The sequence below is a fragment of the Lissotriton helveticus genome, chromosome 11, assembly GCF_964261635.1.
Source record: "Lissotriton helveticus chromosome 11, aLisHel1.1, whole genome shotgun sequence".
Lineage (NCBI taxonomy): Eukaryota > Metazoa > Chordata > Amphibia > Caudata > Salamandridae > Lissotriton > Lissotriton helveticus.
In genome coordinates this window covers 1,183,761,063-1,183,785,035 of record NC_136072.1, presented here as the reverse complement: position 1 = coordinate 1,183,785,035, position 23,973 = coordinate 1,183,761,063, and the positions used below count along the sequence as shown (strand labels likewise).

The window sequence follows — 23,973 nt, the reverse complement described above, 5'->3', positions numbered from 1 at the left end:
CTGCTTGACCCACATTGGCTTGTTGGTGGGCCAGTACATCTACTAAGTAATGCTTTGTAAATGTATGTGGGGTAGACCATGTAGCTGCTTAGGTTCATAGGAAGGCCATTGAAGCTCATTCTTTACGAGTGGAGTGAGCACTAGGAAAAATGGGTCAAGTTCTTTTCGGTTTTGCATTACATGTTTGGATGCATTTAATAATCCAGCATGCAATGCCCGATTTAGAAATGACCCTGCCCTTGTGAGGTTTTGAGAAAGTGGCAAATAGTTGTGTTTTTATAAATGATTTAGTCCTGTCAATATAATACACAAGAGCTCTTTTTACCTTGAAGGTATTGAGAGCCCTTTCTTCAACTGAATCTTGTGGGAGAAAAAAAAGACAAGTAGTTCAAAAAACTAGAATTATGAGACCACCACAGGAAGAGATTTTGGGTTGGTACGAAGTCCAACCCTATCCTTATGTGTTTGGACGGAAGGTTCTTCTAAAGTTAATACCTAAAGCTCACGAACGCGTCGGAGTACAGTGATAGCGACTAGGAATGCTACCTTCCAGGATAAAAACTGAAGGGGGCAGGACTGGGGGAAGGGGCTCAAATAAAAGGTCCATTAATCTTGGTAATAGAATAATGAAATTCCACATGGGAGCTATTGGTATTCTAGGAGGAAAGACCCTTTCAAGACCTTCCAGGAATGCTTTGACAACTGGAATCCTGAACAGGAAGGGTCTTGCCTATTTTGAAGTTATGCAGCCACCGCTTTTAGATGTAGAAGCTAAACCAGAGATATGTAAATGAAATAAGTAGTAGACAGTGTCCTGTACTTTAGCTGCTAAGGGATCAATGTGCTTGGAGTGACAATAGTGAACACATTTTTCCATTCAGGAGCATAACAGGTCAGAGTAGTAGACCTTCGTACCTCTTTACGAACGTCCATACATGGTTGCGGAAGCTTGAGGTAGACACATCCTAAGACTTCAGGAACCAGATTGCAAGACTGAGTGATCTGGGATCCGGGTGTCTCATTTCTCCATGGTTCTGCGTGAGAAGGTTCTGCCTATTTGCCAGAGTTGTGTGAGGAACTACGACATTTAGAGAATTGGGGTGAACCATGGTTGCCGTGCCCATGTGGGAGCCACCAGGATGAGGGTGAGAGAGGTCTGTCTAAACTTGCGAACCAGAAATGGAAGAAGTGAGAGGCTCAAAAGCGTAAGCAAACATCCTGGACCAACTCATCCATAGTGCATTGCCCTTGGACTGTGGGAACAGGGAGACAAAGTTTGGGCATTTTGCATTTTCTGCTGTGGCAAAGAGGTCTATGTGGTTGCCCTCAACGCTGAAAGTATTGGAGGAGGACTTGTGGGTGGAATTCCCCACTCGTAGACTTGTTGGTGCCTCTTGCAGAAGAGATCCACAAAGTCGCTGTCCCCTCCTGCGAGATACTCTGTTAACAGATAAATGTTGTATCGGAGAGCCCACTTCCAAATAGTCTGGTTTAACTAAGAAAGCTGTGGGGACTGATTGCTATTATCAAAATGATCATACTCCCACGGTTTTTGTATTTATTTAACACTATCCCTATCCCCCTTACTAAGATCTTTTTTTCACAACTACGATCCGTCTTGTTACGATTAGTCTGGGGCGGAAAAACCCCCCCGAGTAGGCTGGCGTACACTAACGCTTCCTTATGAACGGGGCGGCTTCGGGGTGCCCGATTTTTTCCTTTACTATCTGGTTGCACAGTGCTCGTTTGCCTACTCCTGGTATCACCCAGACGCCAGGATTATTTATCTGAGACCTGAGGCCGACCTGACGCTTCCTGTGGCCCTTGCTTCGATCCTTCCCAGAGGGCTTCCCCGGGACCCCCAGGACATACAAACTGTCTCCACCACGTGCTGGGCCTGGGAAAAGCTGCGACGGCTGCTGCGATTCGAAAAGTTATATTCCCCTGCACTTCCGCTGCCTAACTCTCACTGGTTCCCGATCACTGGTGAGCCGGTGGTGCGACGCACACTATCCAAATACCACCTGGCCACGATCGAAGATCTCTTCCCGGATGGCCATGTTTTTTCCATAATGGAAGACCAGCATTTACGGATCAAACGTTTATGGACTCTTTCACACTGACTAGGGTTAGATCCATGCTTCGTGCTGAGTTTCACACATTCCCACTCCCCCCTGAAAGCGCTGACATGCTCACATTCATAATTCAGAATCAGACGGGATCGCATGTGGTCTCGAAGCTCTACAAGCTCTGTCTGGCCTCGCTTCCTTCCTCGGACACGGCGGTGGGGACCGCGAGGGAAGACGACATTGGCACCCAGATTACAGACGACCAATGGGCGGCATGCTGCACTGCCACTAGGGAAGTGTCCATTAACAACAGGCATAAACTCATAAATTTTAATTTTTTAAGGCGGGTTTATCACACTCCGGCACTTACTCATAAGATAGATGCCAACAAACCGCACTCCTGACCCAAATGCAAGGCCCCACAGGCTGACTTCGCACACCGGTCCTGGACGTGCCCGCTTTTGCGGGAATATTGGCTCCAGGTGCACAAGACACTGGGCGACATTCTGGGCCTGACATTGGTACCCACTCCGGAGGTTGCACTGCTTGGTTATGTGGTCAATTTCCGGCGTCCACTCCGTAAACTGGCTGCCATTGGCTTTCTATTGACAAAAAGGGAGATAGCGTTGCTCTGGTGTGCCAGACGTCCCCCCCAGCGTACAGGCTTGGCTCCGCAGTCTGGTCTATTGCAACGTTAACAGTGTGGAATACTCCGAACAGCTTTCGTCTGCTTCCCGGCCATTGGACATTTGGGGGCCATATCGCTCATATGTTGCGAAACTTACCAAGGAAGCGCAAATCCGGGCGATTGGCTCCATTGTGCCCGAGGGTGTGGGCTGAGCTGGTTTGTGGGAGGGTGCTGTTCCCATTCGCCTTGCTGGTCCTTTTTTTTTTTAAGATGTTGCATCACGACCGCACACATTGACGAGGACAATGGTGGTGAATGGTATATCTGGTGTGCTGAATGTCTCAACCTAATTTGTGCTACTGCTCGATTGGTAACGTCTCCTTCTTTAGTGCTACCTGCGGTGGCCTGCACTGCAGCGGACTATAGTGATGCTTGCATGCTCTTGATTATTGTCCTGTACTTAAATTATTGTGCCGATTGCTCTGCTCCTATGTTCTCACGTGCTCACAGTTATGATTGGTCTCTTGCGTTTATTTTATTTCTTTATTTTCTTTCACATATTGCTATGTTTATGATGTCACTGAAAACGGAAATGGAAAAATGCAATGCGATATGCTCAATTACCGTGATCCCTTTGCGCGAATGCTGGTTACCTGTACAATTTTACATATGGGGCCTGTTGGAGGACTATTTGATTCTTTTATGTGCTAAAGTGGATTGCTTATTTTGCTCAATAAAAAAAATAAAAGAAAGCTGTGGGGACTTGGTGCCCCACGACCGCCACCCCCCCCCCCCCGCATTTGGAGACAGTACATGGCTGTCATGTTGTCCGTCTTGATGAGGACTACCTTGCCAATTAGGTAAAGAAGGCTTTTGAGAGCTAGGTGAACGGCTAGTAACAAGGTGATTTATGTGGAGATCTCTCTGATTGGATGTCCAGTGGTCCTGGACAGTGAGATTGGGGAATAACCTCCCTACTCCCTACGGGAGGCCTCTGTTAATGTTTTCTCCGGAACTGGGGGGTGGGTTTCTAACAGGTCATTGCTCCAGCACCGCAGAGAGTGGCAAGCTTGTCAGCCGATTAACACAAGATCTTCTCATTGACCCTTCGCTTGAGTCTATTGGTGCAGTAAGCACTCCTGTAACGGACGCATACGGAGTATGGCATGAAGTAATATGGCTACACATGAATGCATCTTCCCAAGGAGACGCCTGCCAGTTGTTGACCTGGTCAAAACTGAGTAATGAGTGCTTGGAATGTTTGTATCCTGGCAGGGTTTCGGTAAGCTACACATAGTTGTGAATTGAGATTCGTCCCAAGGTAAGGTTGCATCTGAAGGGATTGACCGCGAGGCCTTAAGGCGCGGATTGTAAAGCCTAGTTGATCAAGTAGGTTTGCGGTTGCCGAATGTGTGTTGAAAGCACTTTTGATGAGCCAGTTGCCCAGATATGGAAAGAGTTGTGTGCTTTGCCTGCGGAGGTGAGGAGCTACTACAATGAGACACTTGGTAAAGACCCTGGGCGCAGTAGTGATGGCGAAGGGAAACACTTTGAACTGGAAATGCTGATAGTTTATCAGAAACCTTAAATATGATCAGTGTGCCGGGTGAATAGGAATACATGAGGTCAGGTGCAGCCATGAAGTCGCCATGTTGTAAAACAACGGGATGCTATCCTCAAGAGTGGCCATGTTAAAGTGCTGAGATAATGTATTTGTTTAGAGGTCTGAGGTCCAAGATTGGTCTGAGGGATAAGGAAGTAGAGTGAATAGACCCTTGTGCCCTGGTGGTTGAGTGGAACAGGTTCTATAGCTGCTTTCTTTAGGAGTGCTCGTACTTCATGAGTAACTGCTGATGTTAGGGAAAGTCTGCGCTTGCGAGGTGGAATGTTGGGAGGTGTGGAAGTGAGTTCCAGGCAATAACCATGTTGAATAATATCCAACACCCCCTGGTAGGAGGCGATATTCCACCAGGCAGGAAGAATTCCTTGTAGTCAACCTCCGACAGGTGTCACGGGATTGGGGGAACATGATTGGGAAGTGTTGGCTTTGTGGTGGATGATTTTGTAAATCTGGAGTGGTTACCTCTAGATATGCCTTGGTAGTATCCCGTACGAGAGTTGGTTCTGGTCTGAGGCCGCTGGTATGAGGTGGAGGACTCAGGAGTCTTGGTGCCTCCTGAGTAAAGGGAGCTGCAAAAGGAGCCATGAAAATATGGTGTCTACAGCACCTCTATGGCTTTAGCCATTCTTAAAATGCCAGGTTTAAAAAGATTTCTCGAATAAGTGCAATGCTTTTAACTCAGTTGGATGTATGTCATGCTACAATACCTGTACCTAAGAATTGTAATGTTTTTAACAAAATCAAAAGAGATAGCACTTAAATAAAATAAAAATAAAACTATTCACAATGATAATGTAAGATGAGAGACTGACCAGAAACTGGCATGCCAAGGTGATGGAACGCTGTTACTGCCGCACTGTTTAGCAAATTAATTTTCGTTAAATAGGGGTCTGACCCTGGCAACTCACACAGATCAAATTTCAGCCCTTTTATGCAAACAAAGTCTGCTGGGTAGAGATCATCAACGGTTACAAAGAATAGTTTCACACTGTGCCCAAGACAGAAAACTCCAATCATGGTCCACACACCTGATCCATCAACGGCTAAGAGGACAACATAGTTCATATCCATAGGAGACGAGGCTCTCAGACGACAGAAGGCCACGGGCGTACCTTTAGATTCTAACCGAACCACCACTGTTTCAGCAAACCATGAAAATATTGTACTATTCAGACTGGCTTTTTAATTCAACGTCTAAATTTGGGGGTATGACAGAGAAGGATTAGTTTCTTACCTGTAACTCCAGTTCTGTAGTAGGGGTATCTCTGTTATAGTCATAATCTAGTGAATAGTCCCGCTCATGTGCGGGGACCCCGGAGCAATCAAAAATAATCTCTTAAGCTGTCTTTATGTGCAGTCCTGCATAGACACTTAAGAGAGAATTAAAGACAGATCATGCAGCCTATACATGCAAGGCTACACTGTCCAGTACGTCAGCTAGAAATGCAAAGGATATTCCACCAATATCACATTTAAACCTGTCTGCCAGGTTTCACCATGGAAAACATTCCCCCCCCTTCACCAAATCCTTGGAATGATAGAGAGGAAGGGCAGGACAGACAAGCCCCCATAGGCTGCCATTATATGGCTTAAAAAGTGATAACGTGCCTTTAAGAAAACTTTCCAGAACTCTCCTGGTATCCCAGAATGCACAGCAACTCCCTCCACTTTCAGTTCTTTTTGGAGGCGTATAAAGCTAGACCTGTAGCATTCAGTACATAAACATCTTTCTCCACCGGGGAGGAGGGCGGGCGCTTATGACTATAACAGAGATACCCCTACTACAGAACTGGAGTTACAGGTAAGAAACTACTCCTTCTATAGTAGGGGATCTCTGTGTATAGTCATAATCTAGTGAATAGAATGGCAAGCCCATCCCCAACACCAAAGCGGCGGTGGAGAAAAGAGAAATAACACCACTACTGTGCAAACAGATTTCGCAGCGAAGCCTGCCCAACCTGAGCGTCTGCCCTGGCATCAGTGTCCAGGCAGTAATGCTTAGCAAAGGTATGGACTGACTTCCAAGTGGCAGCCCTGCAGATCTCTGCAATGGGAACATTACGGAGCAAATCTGTCGTGGCCGCTTTGCCCCTGGTGGAATGAGCCTTAGGCTTACCCCCTAAGGTCTTATTAGCCTTTTGATAACACAATTGTATACAGGACACAATCCACCTAGCGATAGACTGCTTAGAGGTCGCAAGACCCGTCCTGACCGATCCATAATTGATAAACAATTGGTCTGACCTACGAATATCCTTGGTTTTATCCAGATAAAATTTCAACACCCTCCTAACATCCAGGGAATGCAGGGACCTTTCCGCTGGCGAGGAAGGATTCTGAAAAAACGTAGGCAAAGTTATCGTCTGGTTGACATGAAAATCAGAAATAACCATGGGAAGAAATTTAGGGTGAGTACGCATAACAACCTTAGCAGCATGAAATACAGTACAAGGTTCTTGGCAACACAACGCCTGAATTTCACTCACCCTGCGGGCCGATGTAATGGCCACGAGGAACGCCGCCTTCCAGGACAGGTGCTGCAACGAAGCCTTATGAATAGGTTCAAAAGGCTCCTTCATCAATCTGGACAGCACCACATTCAGTTCCCATGAAGGCGAAGGAAGCCTGACAGGAGGGAATACTTTCTTCAAGCCTTCCAGAAAATCTTTGATCACAGGGATCTGAAAGAAGGAAGTCTGTGAAGGGCATTTCCTGTAGGCAGTCAAAGCAGCAAGATGAACCTTAATAGAATGAACATTAAGGCCAGACTGCGCTAAATGTAGAAGGTAAGAAAGAATAACATCCTCCTTACACGTCGTAGGGTCATAGTTCTTGGATTGGCACCAGATACAGAACCTCTTCCACTTGTAAGCATAGGAAGTCCGAGTGGAAGGTCGTTTAGACTCCTTCAGTATGTCCATGCAAGCTTCTGGCAGATTCAAATGACCATATTGCACTATCTCAGGAGCCATGCCACCAAACTCAAAGACGAGAGGTTGGGGTGCAACATCTGTCCGCCGAACTTCTTGAGAAGGTCCGGCCTGCACGGCAGCCGTATGTGAGGAAGGAGAGACCGGTGAAGCAGGTCCGTGAACCACCACTGCCTGGGCCATTCCGGGGCAATCAGGATCATCCGCGCCCTGGACCGGGACAGCTTGATGAGCACCGTCGGAATCCGGGGAATGGGTGGAAAACCGTACAGAAAGTTGCTCGACCAGTTAATTCATAACGCATTCCCCAGCGTCCCCGGCTGGTAGTACCTGGAGGCAAAGTCTCTGCGTTTGCTGTTTTCGGCGGTGGCGAACAGATCTACGACTGGAGTCCCCCACCATGCAAAGACTTCTCCTAGCACTTCGTCGTTTATGACCCATTCGTGATTTTCCTGAATCAGTCTGCTCAGTGCGTCTGCCTGAACATTCTGCACACCTGGTAGATGGGTAGCAGTTATCGTCAGTCCTCTGGCCAGAAGCCAGTGCCAGATCGCCTGCGCCTCCTGCGACAGGGTGCGCGATCTCGAGCCCCCCTGCTTGTTGAGGTAATACATCGTGGTCGTATTGTCCGTCTGTACAAGCAGAGAGTTGGTCTGGAAGGACGGAAGAAAAGCCTTCAGCGCCAAGTGAACAGCTCTGAGTTCCAGGAAATTGATGTGGTACGTGGACTCCGTCTGTGACCACGTCCCCTGAATCTGTAAGTCTCCAGAGTGCTCCCCCCAACCGTGGAGAGACGCATCCGTCACGATAGTCTGCGTGGGAATGTCCTTGTGGAAGGGAACCCCTCTCAGGAGATTCTCCACCGAACACCACCACCTCAGAGACTGAAGAGCATGCAGACACAATTGTATCCTGTCGTCCCAAGATCCTCTCCTCTGATCCTCCAAGCACTCTTGTAACGGTCTCATGTGCAGGCGTGCATGAGGCGTTAGGAAGATACACGAGGCCATCGATCCCAGTAGAGAAGACACCGTCCTCACTGTTGTAGATGGAGTGGTCATAAGAGCCTGAGCCTTCCGAAGGAGTGATAATCGTCGCTCCTCCGAAGGAGACACGCTTGCTGACAGCGTATTGATGGAGGCTCCCAAGTACTGTATGCACTGGACCGGCGTCGGGACAGACTTGGACATGTTGATGTGCAACCCCAGCTTGTTCAATAGAACGCACGTCTTCTGGAAGTGTGCTTGAGCTTCCGAGAAGGAGGAGGCCTTGATCAACCAATCTTCCAGGTATGGGTAGACAAACACCTTGTTCTTTCTCAGGTGTGCCGCTACCACCGCCATGCACTTTGAGAATGTTCTCGGCGCAGACTTCAGTCCGAATGGCAGTACTGTGTATTGATAATGAGCAGACTTGGAATCGCAGGAACTTCCTGTGTTTGTGTGCAATGGGCACATGGAAGTATGCATCCTGTAGGTCTATGGCACACAGCCAGTTTCCCCGTTGCAGCTGAGGATAAATCTGATGCAACGACAGCATGCAAAACTTTTCTCTGCGAATCCACTTGTTTGCTTGTCGCAAATCCAGAATGGGCCTGAACTCGTTCTTGTCCTTTTTTCGAACCAGGAAGAACCTGGAGTACAGACCTCTTCCTCTTTGAGACAGAGGTACGTCTTCTATCGCCCTTTTCCTTAACAGGATATCGGCCTCCGCCTGGAGCTCGCGCAGTCGAAACTGCGAGCTGACTGGAGGGATTGATGGAGGCGGGCTGGTGAACCGAAGACTGTATCCATTGCAAACAATATTCAGCACCCACTTGTCTTGAGTAATTTTTCTCCAATCTGCCAGAAAAAATTGAACGCTTCCCCCCCACCGGAGTGGGTAACGGACGTAGGGGAAGTAAGCGCTCAGGGCCTAGACCCGGTCGCTGTTGCCGACTGGTGGCTGCCTCTGCCTTTCTGGCGCTTCTGGAACCGTCTTCGGAACTGCTGTTGTTGCTGCTGCTGTTGTCCTGAAGACTGGCCACGCCCTCTGCCCTGGCCACCGAACCGCCGCTGGAACGGTCGGTATGACTTCTTGGTCTCCTTGGGTTTTTCCAAACCCACAGCCGTGAGCGTTTCGGCCTCCGCCTTCATGCGGGCCATTTCGTCATCCGCATGTTTCCCAAATAGGGTTTCGCCAGAGAATGGTAGATTGGCAACCCTTTGTTGTGTGTCCGGTTTTAATGACGTGAGGAGGAGCCAGGCGTGTCTTCGCTGGTTAATTCCATGGCAGAAACCATGCGCCGCCAGCAGGGAAGAGTCGGCCGCGGCACTGATGACCTGATTCGCCACCAACATCCCCTCATTCAACACCTCTTGGAAATCTTCTCGCTTATCACGCGGCAGATGTTCCACAAACTGCTGAAGAGATTCCCAGAGTGCTCGATCATAGCGTCCCAACAAGGCCGTGGCACTCGCAGCCTTCATGGAAGTCGCCGATGTCCCACAAACCTTTCTCCCAGACGAATCCAGCCACCTGGATTCCTTATCTGGCGGAACTGTGGAGGACGGAGTGGTGGCATGCTGTTTACGAGCCGCCGTCACAATCACAGAGTCTGGAGGGGGTTCCACCCTTAGAAAAGCCGGATCAGAGTCGGGGGCCCGGTATTTTTTCTGTAGTCTCGAGGGGGCCGCTTTAGTCACCGCCGGGGTGAGAAAAAGGTCCATGGCCGGTTCCTCCAGGCCCGGAACTAAGGGCAGTAATGGCAGAGACAGATGTTTCTGATGCAGCGTCTCAAAGATCACCGATGTCTTGGGCGTGGGCACCGTCAACGACATGCCCAGTTCTGCTGCACCTCGTAAAAGGACGTCGTGGAAAGACACCAGATCATCAATCGGTGAAACCCTTGTTTCCTGTGACTCCGACAAAGTCGGGGAATAGTCTCCGGTCCCTGAAGACCTTGTCCGGGAATGAGACCTGTGCCTCCTGTGGCGCCGCCTCGACCTTGTGGACGACATGTTACGCGAGCATTCCCTCCTCCGGGAATGTGAACGCGATCTCCCAACACGTGGGCGCTCCGCAGGTTTCCGTGGAGGCGTCCTCCGTGGCCTATCCTGGGGTTTAGGTTTTGGAGTCCCCTTAGGCGGAGTAGGGAGCGGAGACAAGGACACCGATCTCGGTGGCAGGACTGGAGGCATCTCCGGCCGAGGCGCGGGCCCATGAGGTGGGGCCGGTGGCGGAGGTTGTCCCGCTGGAGGAAGTGGAGGCAGAGGAGGATTGATGGGAGGATCCTCCTTAGGCAAAGGGGGAGGTGTCTTAGGCCGAGGTGGTGTATAAACCACCGAGTACACCGAGCTCGGTGACTTCTTCGGAGGAGGGGACTGTGAGCCAGACCCTCCAGGACGTGAGCGACGCCTCCGGCGTCCTTCTCCAGACCCAGCGTGGCTTTTGGCGCCAGAACTCCTTCTGCACCGCTTAGAAGCGGAAAGCCTCAGAGACGCCGATCTCTTTCTCCTCGACGTCGAGCGCCGCTTTTCCGGCGAACGTCGACCCCGTGACTCCGGCGTCGAACGCCACTTCCTCGACGCCGAACGCCGCCACCTAGACGACGAACTGTCAGTCCTCGACGACGAGCATCGACTCCTCCTCTGCGTTGACCGTTTTATCGCGGTCCTCGACGTCGAGGAGCCCCTCGACGGCGACCGTCTGCTCGACAGCGATCGGCGGTGTTGCTTCGACGGCGAGCGCCGATGCCTGTCGGTCCTTCTTTGTCGACGTCGATGACTCGACGCTGACGTCGACAACGAAGACGCCATCAGCGGTGATTTCGACGGCGGCCTACCAGGCCTCTCGACGTCGACCTTCCACGCTGTCTCGACCCGGAGCCCCGGGGAGATGGGGAACACACCGTCGTCATCCCAATCGACATCGACGGAGACCGGGACCGTTTGCTGGGCTTCCTGCCTCTGGGGAGCCCCCCAGAGGCCTCAGCAGGGGCAGAGGGAGCCTTCCCACCCTGCCCAGACCCACCTGCAGCCTCCAGGCCTTAAAGCCTAATCATCAGCCTGTCCCTCAGAGTCCTTGTGGTGAAGGTCTGGCAGATCTCACAATCTTCAGGGACATGTGCTTCAGGGAGACAGAGTACGCAGACGTCGTGTGGATCAGACTTGGCCTTCTTCCTTCCACATGCTGGGCACTTGTCGAAAAGAGCAGGCATTTTAGAGCCCTGAAAAGCCTGAACAAATACACAGGAGTGAAGGGAAACACCAAGCACACAAACTGAAAAGACTTTTAATCCAAAAGTGCACAAAATTTCCAATAAACCCTTGAAAAAGGGAGAGCTCAATGCACCAGGGTCCTGTTAGCAGGAGCCGGAAAAAAGAACTGAAAGTAAGAGGGACCTGCTGTGCATTCTGGGATACTGGGAGAAGTTCTGGAAAGTTCTCTTAAAGGCACAGTATCCTATTTAAGCGACATAATGGCAGCCTATGGGGCTTGTCTGTCCATGCCTTTCTCTCTATCATTCCAGAGGCTTTTACTGGTAGAGGCAAGTTTCTCTTTGGGAGAAACTGGGCAGGCTGTGCTGTTTGTGTTTTGGTGGAATTTCTAGTTGAAGTACTGGACAGTGTAGCCTGTGGATATAGGCTGCATTATTTGTCTTTAAATTCGCTCTTAAGTGTCTTTGCAGTTCTGCAATTTTATGACAACTTAAGAGATTATTTTTGATTGCCGGGGTCCACGCACATGGGCGGGACTATTCACTAGATTATGACTATACACAGAGATCCCCTACTACAGAAATACAGTATAAGGTTCTTGGCAACACAACGCCTGAATTTTACTCACCCTGCGGCCGATGTAATAGCCACGAGGAACGCCGCCTTCCAGGACAGGTGCTATAGCGAAGCCTTATGAATAGGTTCAAAAGGTTCCTTCATCAATCTGGACAGCACCACATTCAATTCCCATGAAGGCGAAGGAAGACGGACAGGAGGAAACACTTTCTTCAAGCCTTCCAAAAAATCCTTTATCACAGGAATTTGGAAAAAGGAAGTCTGTGAAGGGCATTTCCTGGAGGCAGTCAGCGCAGCTAGATGGACCTTAATGGAATGGAAGTTAAGGCCAGACTGCGCCAAATGCAAAAGGTATGGAAGGATGACATCTTCCTTACATGTCGTCGGATCATAGTTCTCGGACTTGCACCAGATGCAGAATCTCTTCCACTTGTAAGTATAAGAAGTCCTAGTGGAAGGTCTCTTAGCCTCCTTCAGTATGTCCACACACTCCGCAGGGAGATTCAAATGGCCATATTGCACTATATCAGGAGCCATGCCGCCAAACTCAAAGACGAGAGGTTGGGGTGTACCATCTGTTCACACAGTAGTGGTGTTGTACTCTTTCTCACCACCGCCGCTTTTGTGTGGTGATGGGCTTGCCATTCTATTCACTAGATTAGGACTATACACAGAGATCCCCTACTACAGAAGGAGTAGTTTCTGTCCTGTAACTGCAGTTCTGTAGTAGGGGTACCTCTCTTTTAGTCATAAGCGCCCGCCCTCCTCCCCGGTGGAGGCAAATGTTTATGTTCGGAATGCTACAGGTCTGGCGTTATATGCCTTCAAAAAGAACTGAAAGTAATTGTGACCTGCTGAGCATTCTGGGATACTGAGAAAGTTCTAGAAAGTTTTCTTAAAGGAACGGTATCCCTTTTTGAGCCACATAATGGCAGCCTATGGGGCTTGTCTATCCTCCCCTTCCTCTCTATCATTCCTGAGGCTTTACTGGTAAAAGGGGAAGTTTTCTCTGTGAAGAAAACTTGGCAAGCTGGGCTTGTTGTGGTTTTGGTGGAATGTGGAATATCTAGTTGAAGTGCTGGACAGTGTAGCATGTGGATATAGGCTGCATTATATGTCTTTAAATTCTCTCTTAAGTGTCTTTGCCGGTTTGCATTTTTAGACAGCTTAAGAGATTATTTTTGATTGCTCCGGGGTCCACGCTCATGAGCGGGACTATTCACTAGATTATGACTATACACAGAGATCCCCTACTACGGAAGAAGTAATAAACGTCTCTCCTCCGTCCGAAGGAGACACGCTTGCTGACAGCGTATTGATGGAGGCTCCCAAGTACTGGAGGCACTGGACCGGAGTCGGACAGACTTGGACATGTTGATGTGTAACCCCAGCTTGTTCAAGAGAACGGACGTCTTCTAGAAGTGCGATTGAGCTTCCGCGAAGGAGGATGCCTTGATCAACCAATCGTCCAGGTACGGGTAGACTAACACCTTGTTCTTTCTCAGGTGTGCCGCTACCACCGCCATGCATTTTGAAAAGGTCCTGGGCGCAGACTTCATCCCGAACGGTAGTACTGTGTATTGATAGTGATTGGCTTCGCAGGAACTTCCGGTGTTTCTGTGCAATGGGCACATGGAAGTATGCATCCTGTAGGTCTATCGCGCACAGCCAGTCTCCCCTTTGCAGTTGAGGGTAAATCTGGTGCAAAGACAGCATGCAAAACTTTTTCCTGCGAATCCATTTGTTTGCTTGTCGCAAGTCCAGAATGGGCCTGAACTCGTTCTGGTCTTTCTTGCGTACCAGAAAGAACCGTGAGTAAAGATCTCTCCCTGTTTGAGACATAGGGACGTCTTCTATCGCCCTTTTTCTTAACAGGGTGTCGGCCTCCGCCTGGAGCTCGCGCAGTTGGAACTGCGAGCAAACCGGTGGAATTGCTGGAGGCGGGCTGATGAACCGAAGACTGTATCCATTGCAAACAATATTCAGCACCCACTTGTCCTGAGTAATTTTTCTCCACTCTGCCAGGTAGTATTGGACACTTTCCCCCACCGGAGTTGGTAACGGAGGATGGGAAAGGAACAGCTCAGGGCCTAGACCCGGCCGGGCCTTTGGTCGCGGTGGCAGATTGCTGCCCACCCCGGCCCTTCTGACGTTTTTGGAAGGGCCTCCTCTGGAACTGTTGTTGTTGCTGTCCAGTTTGCTGGCCTCGCCCCCTGCCCTGCACCCCGTACCGTCTCTGGAACGGGCGGTAGGTCTTATTTTGTTCCTTGGGCTTCTCCAACCCGACAGCCGTCAGGGTTTCAGCCTCTGCCTTCATCTGGGCTATTTCATCGTCAGCGTGCTTTCCAAAGAGGGTCTTGCCCGAAAAGGGTAAGTTGGCCACCCTCTGTTGGACCTCAGGTTTCAATGACGTAAGCAGATACCAGGCATGACGTCTCTGGTTGATTGCATGGCAGTACCCGTGGGCTGCCAGGAGCGATGAATCCGCAGCTGCGCTGATCAGTTGATTAGAGACCAGCAGCCCCTCGTTCAGGATTTCCATGAAATCCTCCTTCTCCTTGGGAAGGACGTCAGCGAACTGTTGGAGGGACTCCCACAGAGCCCGATCGTACCGTCCCAACAACGCTGAGGCACTCGCGGCCTTCATGGAGGTGGCGGCCGTCCCGCAGACCTTCCTGCCCGCCGAATCCATCCAGCGGCTCTCCTTGTCTGGAGGAACTGTAGATGACGGGGGCAGTGGCATGTTATTTCCGAGCCGCCGTCACTATCACCAAATCCGGTGCTGGATCCACTCTGAGAAATGCTGGGTCCGAGTCAGGTGCCCTGTACTTCTTTTGGAGTCTGGAGGGGGCAGATTTCGTAGGAGTAAGGAACAACTCCATGGCAGGCTCCTCCAATCCCGGGACTAACGGCAACAGAGGTCGAGACAGTTGCTTCTTATGAAGGGTCTCAAAAATGACTGAGGTCGTCGGCGTGGGCACAGTAAGCGTGATGCCCAACTTGCTCGCCCCTCGCAGCAGCACATCCTGTTAGGATATAATGTCGTCCACAGGCGACACCCTCGTTCGAGGGGATTCCAACAGGGTAGGCGAGTAGTCCCTGGCGCTGGACGAATCAGTACGAGACCTAGACCTGCCCCTCCTGTGGCGCCGTCTAGATCTAGTAGACGAACGACGGCGACTCCTGGATCTCCCTCTCCGTCCGGAGCAGGATCTAGACCTCCTCAGCCTTGGTCGTTCCGCAGGTCTTAGCGGCGGAAGTAGTGGCGGCCTGACCGGAAGCCTTGGAAGAAGAGGCCCTGCAGGCGAGTCGGAAAGCGTGGCAATGAGGTCGACCTCGGTGGAGCAGGCAGCCGCCCATGAGGTGGCGGAGGTGGATTCGGTGGCAGCCCATGAGGCGGCGGAGGTGGGTGATGAGGAGGAGGTGGCGGCGGAATCCGAGGGGGCGGATCCTTCGGCAACGGAGCGGTGGTGAAGGTGACCTCGGTTTAGGGGGGCGAGTATACCACAGAGTACACAGAGCCCGGAGACTTCTCTCTCCTCTTCTTCCTAGCCTGACCAGACTGGGGAGACCGAGAGTCCCTGCCCCCTGTCGGTGAACGACGTCGCCACCGTGCCCCCGATGATCTGGAGGAGCTTCTGGCGTCAGAACATCTCCTGGAGGACGATGCCTTCCTCTTAGGCGCCGAGCGCCTCTTCGGCGTCGACGAACGCCTTCTCGACGCCGACGAACGGCGTCTCGACGTCGATGATCTATGTCTCGACGCCGGACTTCTCCTTCTCGACGTCGAAGATCGCCTCGACGTTGATGATCTTCTCGACGTCGACGATCTCCTCTCCTCTTCGACGTCAGACGCCGAGTCGATGGCGAGCGCCGTCGTGACTTCTCTCGACGTCGATGACGACAATGAATCTGTACCCGACGTCGACCTCGACGGAGGTCTCGACGTCAGTCCCCTCGACGTCGAACATCAATGCCGCTTCGATCCAGAGCCCTGGAGAGACAGAGAACAGACCGTGGTCATTCCTCTCGACGCCGACGTCGAGACTATCGACGGAGACCGGTGGCGTTTTCTGGCCTTATTTCCACTGGGGAGCCCCCTCAGAGGCCTCAGCATGGGCAGATGAAGCAGTTCCAGGCTGCCCAGACCCACCTTGACCTTGCTGTTTTCTTTGCTCCAGTCCTTGGAGCCTGATCTTCTGTCTGTCCTTCAGGGTCCTGGAGGAGAAAGTCTGGCAGATGTCACACTCCTCGGGAACATGTGCAGAAGGGAGACACAGGATACACACCTAGTGTGGATCGGACTTGGCCTTTTTCCAAGAGCAAATATGCCTGCCTTATCAAATAAGGCAGGCATATTTGATAAATGAGGGCTCAGAATTACCAGAAAAACACCAGCAATGAAATAAGACACAAAAAACACGCCGAGTGAACACACTCCAACACTTAAAAAGTGCAAAAAATTGAAATAAACCCTAAAAAGGGAGAGCTCAATGCCCCAGGGTCCTGCTAGCAGGAGCCGGAAAAAAGAACTGAAAGTGGAGAGAGTTGCGGTGCATTCTGGGATACTAGGAGAGTTCTGGAAAGTTTTCTTATCGGCACGGTATCCCTTTTTAAGCCACATAATGGCAGCCTATGGGGACTTGTCTGTCCTGCCCTTCCTCTCTATCATTCCAAGGATTTGGTGAAGGGGGGGAATGTTTTCCATGGTGAAACCTGGCAGACAGGATTAAATGTGATATTGGTGGAATAACCTTAGCATTTCTAGCTGAAGTACTGGACAGTGTAGCCTTGCATGTATAGGCTGCATGATCTGTCTTTAATTCTCTCTTAAGTGTCTATGCAGGACTGCACATAAAGACAGCTTAAGAGATTATTTTTGATTGCTCCGGGGTCCCCGCACATGAGCGGGACTATTCACTAGATTATGACTATAACAGAGATCACCTACTACAGGAATATGGGATAAGGGCTTTGACCTTCCAGTTGGGACTCACCTTCCGCATGCCTTCACCAAACGGTTAGTTGTCCGTCCTCCACAGCATCAATAGCGCTCAACATAACTCAAAATTTTTAAAAATATGCTCAGAAAGAAGCCCTTAGGAAGTTGTAGCAAGGAACACCCCACTTTAGCTTAAAGAATCCAAACAAATTCCTAAAAACAAAAAGTAAAGGCAGGCAACCTTTAAGCAGGTCTCTGGTCTGCTAAAGATAGGCACTGCTCACAGACTATAAATAGGGACAGATGTGTTCCGCCCTTTTTGGGCGGTCAGTGTGATGAAGCCAACATGTTCTGATTTATTATTGTATTATTTAGAGGGGTGGCCCAAAAAAAACACTTTCCAAGATGCGAGGAGATAGGGATGCCACCAAAAACGCAGTTTTGAGTGTAGCTGAGCAGAGGTTGAAATGGAGCCTCAATCAAACATGAGAGTGCAAAGGTCCCTTTATAGCATTACGAAACATGTAGGACAACCCCTGCAAAAAAACTGCATCAATTGGGGTCTTGCACAGAGATGGTTGAGGTAAGCAACTGAATGCTGATAAGACTGCAAATGATCCCTTACCTCTTCCCAATGCACAAACTTGCTGCGCCAACGCAAGATCACAGAAAGAGGTGCCGTATGGGGATCCCCCCCAAGAAGCAAGGATAACATCAATCACCTGCGGCAGCAGGTAGAGATTCCAGCATCATCATCTTAGTATTAGGAGTCAGGCCTATGTCTCCACCCTTTCATTAATTCCCTTGGAGAGCCTGAGCCAGTGGTAATATTTCTATTGTAAATCTGAAGCTCAATATCTAGACTGCAATTCACATTTAGTTAAAAAATGGTTGGTCTTTTCATGGTACACTGTAGGTGGGAGTTCACGAGAAACTGAACTGTCGTAAATTGACAGCAAGTAGGTTAGCATTTGCTGAAGCCAATCTGTTTTTCAATGCTATCTTGCCCGTTTCTTGGAAGCCATTTTGTATGCCATGCATTACCTCGTGCTCACCACATGCTTTGTCCTACCTCTCTGCTAGATGCTTGTATATTCTGTCTAGAAACAAGCTATATTTAGCCTCTGCCAAATACACGCATGCTCAGTTGAGCCACATCTGTTTCTGATAAATCACTGTTGAGATGTGTTTACCCCAAACTGGTCAAACCGTTAGCTCCTCCCACTTGTTGAATGTGCGCTGAAAATGTCCTTATATGTACATAAAATTTGTCTTGTGTGTGTACCGCCTACTTTTTGAACCCCTGTGCAGGTATAAAAGGACCATGTGCCTTCCATTCGAGGTGCTACTTCATGCATTGCCTAAGGGTACTGTATGAATGTGGTTCCACCTCATGAGGTCTTAATAAACTTGTCTTTTCTATTCCAGTTTCCGTGCCAACTTCAATTCTAAAGGTTTGAGGGTTTTTAGGGGCATAACTAGGCCTTGCTGAGACACGATACTACAGAACTTTCGCACAGTTTTTGGGAATGTAGGCTCCGACCTTTGTCTTCCGGTAACAAAGCTTTATACTGAAATGCACTGTAGGTGATGGCTGCTGTTAAGGGTCACAAAACAAGCACAACAAAAGGATGTTAACAGATTTTAGTCACAATTAAATCATCTGATGGTAGCAGCGCACTCAATTTCAGAACGGTGATTAATTTTAAGGTGGTTTCACCTTGTATAAAAGGTTCAACGCTTCTGCAGTAATTTGATGTGAGAAAAACAGGAGGAGTAGGAGGAACGAAGGAAAGGCTCTAAAAGGCTCAAGACATAACATTTGGAGAAATTGAGGGGGCATCCAAGAATAGAAAGGGAATATTCTTACAGATGTTCTATTGAGGAATACCTACATGAATGAAAGGGAATTGTGATGTCTTGAGTGAGACATTTTTAAAACCTTTTTTCTTTTTTTTTTTGAAGAAATTGTAAATCGTACATGCCCATTATGACATCTTGGTGACAACTGTGAAGAAAAGCCAAATATCAGTTAAAGGAGTTGACAAGCCAGGATTTAAATGTTTTCAGAAAAGTAACAGTGGGTAGAGGTGTGTTGATAAAGGGGCATTGTATTCCAGAATTCCACAACTTGGTTTGAAAAGTCCGGCCAAATTGTCATTGTTGATCTTGGGACTCTCAGTAACTGGGCCGAAGAAGGTCTAAGTCGTCATGTTGGGGAATACCAGGAGAAAAAGTGCTGAATAATGGCCTATGTAAACCATTGTGCTAATACCAACACCTTTGACCTAGGCCTGTTCACGATGATCAAAGGTCTGATGTGATCTAGCTCTGCCCTTCGACAGTCATCCTGTCGAAGGCAGTTTCAGAAGGTAATCAGGGCAAACAGGGTCAGAACTCAGCAAATACCTACTCATTAGGCAAGTACTACAGAAATTGTGTCATGCATACTTTGCTTAGCTGCAAGTCCCACATTGTGTTGCTAACACACAGGGGATCTCTTTTCTGGTCTTGTCTGCGGCCGAGGCAAAGAGTTTTGAAGGAAACTAAGTGACTGTCAACCTGCATAGAGATTTCATAGTCCAGAAGATGGATTTCTAAATTTATCTGCTTTGCACATCGGGTGAGTACACCAACAAAGCATCGAGTCTGTATCAACCTAAAACACAACAGTCACATCAGCTAGGTTTGTAAAATGTGTCTTATAATATGGAAAGTCCTTTGTCTACCACTTCAGTCGGAAAGAATATTGATGGAAGGCCAGCGGAGCATTCATTCACAAAACAAGCTCTATACAAGTCGGTGCCCGAAAGGTAACAGAACAAAGTAGCACACACACACACGTGTTGTACCTGTGTCTCCACCAACATAGCCATGTCAACGAACATGTCATGGAGCTCGCGTATGCTGGACTCCAGCTTCATGATGTCTTGGTGACGCGCCTCGATCTCGTTGAGTGCTTGGCGGGTGATCTGGGAGTCCGAAATGATCTTTGAGGGAGAAGGAGCAACGCTTAATATCACTGTGCACAGGACGAGAGACCTTTCATGACCAATGCAGAGCGCACAATACATACATCAGATGTGAAGATGGAAGGGTTGCCGCTCTCAAGCATCTCTTCAAGCTCCTCATCGGTCGTGGATTTTCCAGCTGAGGAGAAAATAAGAGTAAAGAGGATGTAAAAAACCACCATGTTTAAAGAACAAACCTAGAACCTATCCAATCAACAAACTGCTTAGGAGAAATGGGGGAAAAGCCTTTTTCATGTCCACTGCAAAAAAAAAATTCACACAAGTCAAGGCAATAATACTGCAATCATTCACTAAACTGAACAAAGCAAACACACAATTTTAAATCTGTCCTTTTAACTACTCAGTCCTGTTCATGGGAACAAAATGTAGTGGTCGCCTGCAGCAATCCGTGGTCTACAATAGCTGTTGAACGTGCTAGGATTTCACCCTTCACCGCCCCCCACCTGCCTAGCTCCCCCAAAAAACCCGAAAGGTCTAAAAACCGAGGTGGGATTAAAAGACATGTTCGTTATTTAAATAACTTTTTAAGCATGCCTGTCTTCGAACTGCCTTATGTTCCTGCATTCATAACATCAGCTAATTCTGTCCCAGTGGAAGCAATGTAGTTGTTACATTAATCCACATACAGATAAACAGAAAGACGCTGCATTGCGCGAACTACATGAGTAAATACGCTGAAGGAAAACAATCTACTGAAAGTAGATCTATCTGGTCATAATTTTACCTTCTTTCAATTAATGATTTTATCACCACAAATCATGCATGCAGGGTTTGTGGTACTGGAATAATAATATAATACAGCACCCGGGAGAATGAGAGTCCGAGGAGAAAGTAACTAAGTAGTGTAATGGGGTGGAGGTAATACACATGTAGGTAGTAAGACGGCTCACAGCCATAAATGGCCAAGGTAAGAGGATTTGAATATTTAAAGGGATATCTTACCCAACAGAACCTTTTAGACAACGGAGATGATGGCTGGACTTGTTTGCACTTTTTAGCTCAAAATATAATTTGAATATCAGAATACATATTCAAGACCAGCCCCAGAAACAACCTGTCCAGTTTCTCCCTGCTATGACAGGTATCACTTCAGCTCAAGCCTTTCGTATGTATGACCTGACAAGAAGGAAAGGACGCGAGATCTCCATCTGTATCGAAAATGGAAGAAACGGTTTCACTTGTACTTTGGAAACCAAGCCTGGTATCCCAGCCTGTTACTTTTACACACCTTGAAAAGGGAGGAGACCGAGGGCTTCTTCACAGATCCTACAAGTGTAGGAAATGAAGCACTCCTCCCGCTCGGTCTTTTCGGCTGTGTTTTCACACTAGAAATATATCTTTAGTTGAGAAAACAGGCCAAAGATAGTTTAGAGCTGCTTCGTCAGCTATTGGCAGTCTTAGGCCTCGAAGCACACCGCCCACCGCCCACCGCCCACCCCCCACTGAAAAAGCCAGACAGCTTTAAATTTGAGTCTCATTTGAATCTCCCAGTAATATCAGCAGTGCAGCTCTTCTGCCACAGTTTGAGTCAAAGATGAAATTCATAAACAAGCATTGGTAAAGCAAACATGTCTAACCTTTGGGACCTATCAGCTCTGACAATGGTTTTTAGCCATGCGCCACAGCACTCCAGATGATGTGACACATGGCTAAATAAGCTTTCAAAAAAAAAAAAAAAAAAAAGCTTTGATGGGCGAACCTACAAAATGGAAGGTTGTATTTTTTCTCTTTAGTTACTGATTCAGGATAGATCGGCTACAAAAAAGAAAAGGGAAAACACACATGCAAAAGTTTTTTCTTTTTGAAAGTGGGTAAGAGGAGGAGACACCGGGTAGTACGGGTGGGAGGCAGAAACTACAAGCTTTTAAATGCAAGGAGGGGAAAGCACAATGGGGTTGGAGGAGGGAAGCGACATCTGGGAGTACGAATGGGGGCAGAAACAACAAGCGTCATGGCTGGGGCAGCTTTTACATACAGGGGGGGAAGCAACATGGGGTGTGAGGGCGGAAGAAACTTTGGATCCCGGTGGGGCCAGTAACAAAACGGGGGATGCAGGTGGGGAAAACAGCACTGAGGAACAGGTGGGGGAACAAAGGTGCAAAAGACAGTAACCTGGAGCTGTTGGGGAGAAAGCACACAGGTAAAAAGGCAACAAGGTGGAGCGGGAGAGCACACAGGTGAGTCAGAGGAATACAGTGTGTGCTGAATGGGGCAGAGAAGAAAATGAGGGAAAATACATGCACTCCTGTCGAGTCCTTAAACAAAAGGAAAAATGTAACACCTGAAAAAGTGAGCCGTAAAAGGACACAGTAATGAGTCCAAGCTCCAGGGGGAGGGATGAAGAAAGACAAGCACAGAAAGGAACGTCCATACAGATAACAAATAAGAAGTAAGCAAATAAGAGTGACAATGACACCAACCAATGGTAGGCAACGGGCGGGCTCTCAGCTCACTGTAAGGGAACAATGTCTCGTAACAGACAACACAAGTGCAGTCCTGGAGGAGTCCTAAAAAGGGAGTGTGCGTGACAATTCCATGATCATGGAACAAAGACTAGGATACAAGGACCCAAGGAACTTCCGAAGAGAGACAAACCCACCCACAGCACACTTACTGATTTCCAGCTGTCGCTGTATCCGGCCTTTACTTCGTTCCCGAAACGATGTTTGTGTCTCGTTATACTCCGTCATGGCATCCACAAACTTTCTGGACAATACTGAATGCTGAGAGAGGTTTTAAAAAACACCATTAGAGGCCACAAAAGTCGACAAGCACATATCTGTATTACATCCTTAAGCAAGAATGGCCAAAGAAACTGCAGCTCCTAAAGAATACTGCCCTAAACGGAGGGCGCACAGACCCCAGACCACATCACAGTTTTTAAAAACCAGCAGTACCCCACAGGTGAAATCATTTAAGACTCGGAAGGTCCCGGGTGCTCGTTAGCAACTAGTGGACTATTAACAATTATAGTGCTTTCAACAAATGAACAGTAAAACATATGAAATACTAAAAGAGAGCGAGGCATTTCATTCTGGCCTGTTTTTTATCAAACACACAAAAGTCGATGGAAGAAATAGTTGCAATAAGTGTAAGCACTGGCAGTCCCTTGGTGTACTATTCCAATCCATCATTTTTTTGCCCACCATGCCTCCTCAGATTAGACCCAGTCAGGTATTTGGTGTCTCCATCCCAAGGTTTAAGACACAGAAACCCTGCCTGGTACCGTGGTTCTAACTGCTGACGGGCAGACATATGAGCACCGAGATGGCTAGATGTGGAAGAAACACAGCAAAAAAGCACAAACCTCTCCCTCATGCACAAACAGGACAAGAATTTACAGAGACACCAAGAGTCTTTGTGTGATATGTTCTACCAGTGCATGTGTGTTTTGTATTCCTTTGAAAATATGAAATGCGATGGGGCGTTTAAATTAAAACATGGTGCTGGCCCTTGTTTCTTACGAAAGATGTCACCTGTCTGAAGTTAGTAACTCCGAAGGACATGACGTGGCCCTTATTTTGTCTAATCTCTCTTTTTAGGGGAGCACATCTGGTTACATTTCCCTGTCACCCGGGGACATGGGTACAGCTGTAACTCTTCATAAAAAAGGGGAAACAGAAAGGGTCATCGCATCCCTCCTGTTATGCCTTACAAACTGTGAATAATGTGCCTGGAGAACAGAACAGCCAGAGAATTCTTGCATTCGAGACATACCCTGTTTCTCTCCCCTCAAATCAGTAAACACAACACAAATTTACCGCAGTGGAGAATCATGTTCCCCTAAACTAGGGTAGCAAATATGGGATCCCCAAGATAGCACTAACACAAGCAAATCATTACAGCATAAAAAGAACAAAAACAGCAAACATTACCCCAGGTTAGGACCAATGATATCCAACATGCGTCTTGGATCGGTTTGGTTGTACACCCACCTGCATTCCTTGTGTGACCCTCGTGAACAGGCATCTAGCCG

General features: G+C 48.5%; 1 protein-coding gene across 2 annotated transcripts in view; it reads right to left on the bottom strand.

The window, feature by feature from the left end:
• The window catches only part of STX2 (syntaxin 2), a 331,612-nt gene that overhangs the window by 66,577 nt on the left and 241,062 nt on the right, over positions 1-23,973 (bottom strand). For both annotated transcript variants that reach the window (XM_078668008.1, XM_078668007.1), the window contains exons 6-8: positions 22,612-22,720; positions 20,042-20,115; positions 19,818-19,955 (exon numbers count right to left, since the gene is read on the bottom strand). In XM_078668008.1, the coding sequence (XP_078524134.1) occupies positions 19,818-19,955; positions 20,042-20,115; positions 22,612-22,720 (321 nt within the window). The remainder of the gene's footprint in view (positions 1-19,817; positions 19,956-20,041; positions 20,116-22,611; positions 22,721-23,973) is intronic.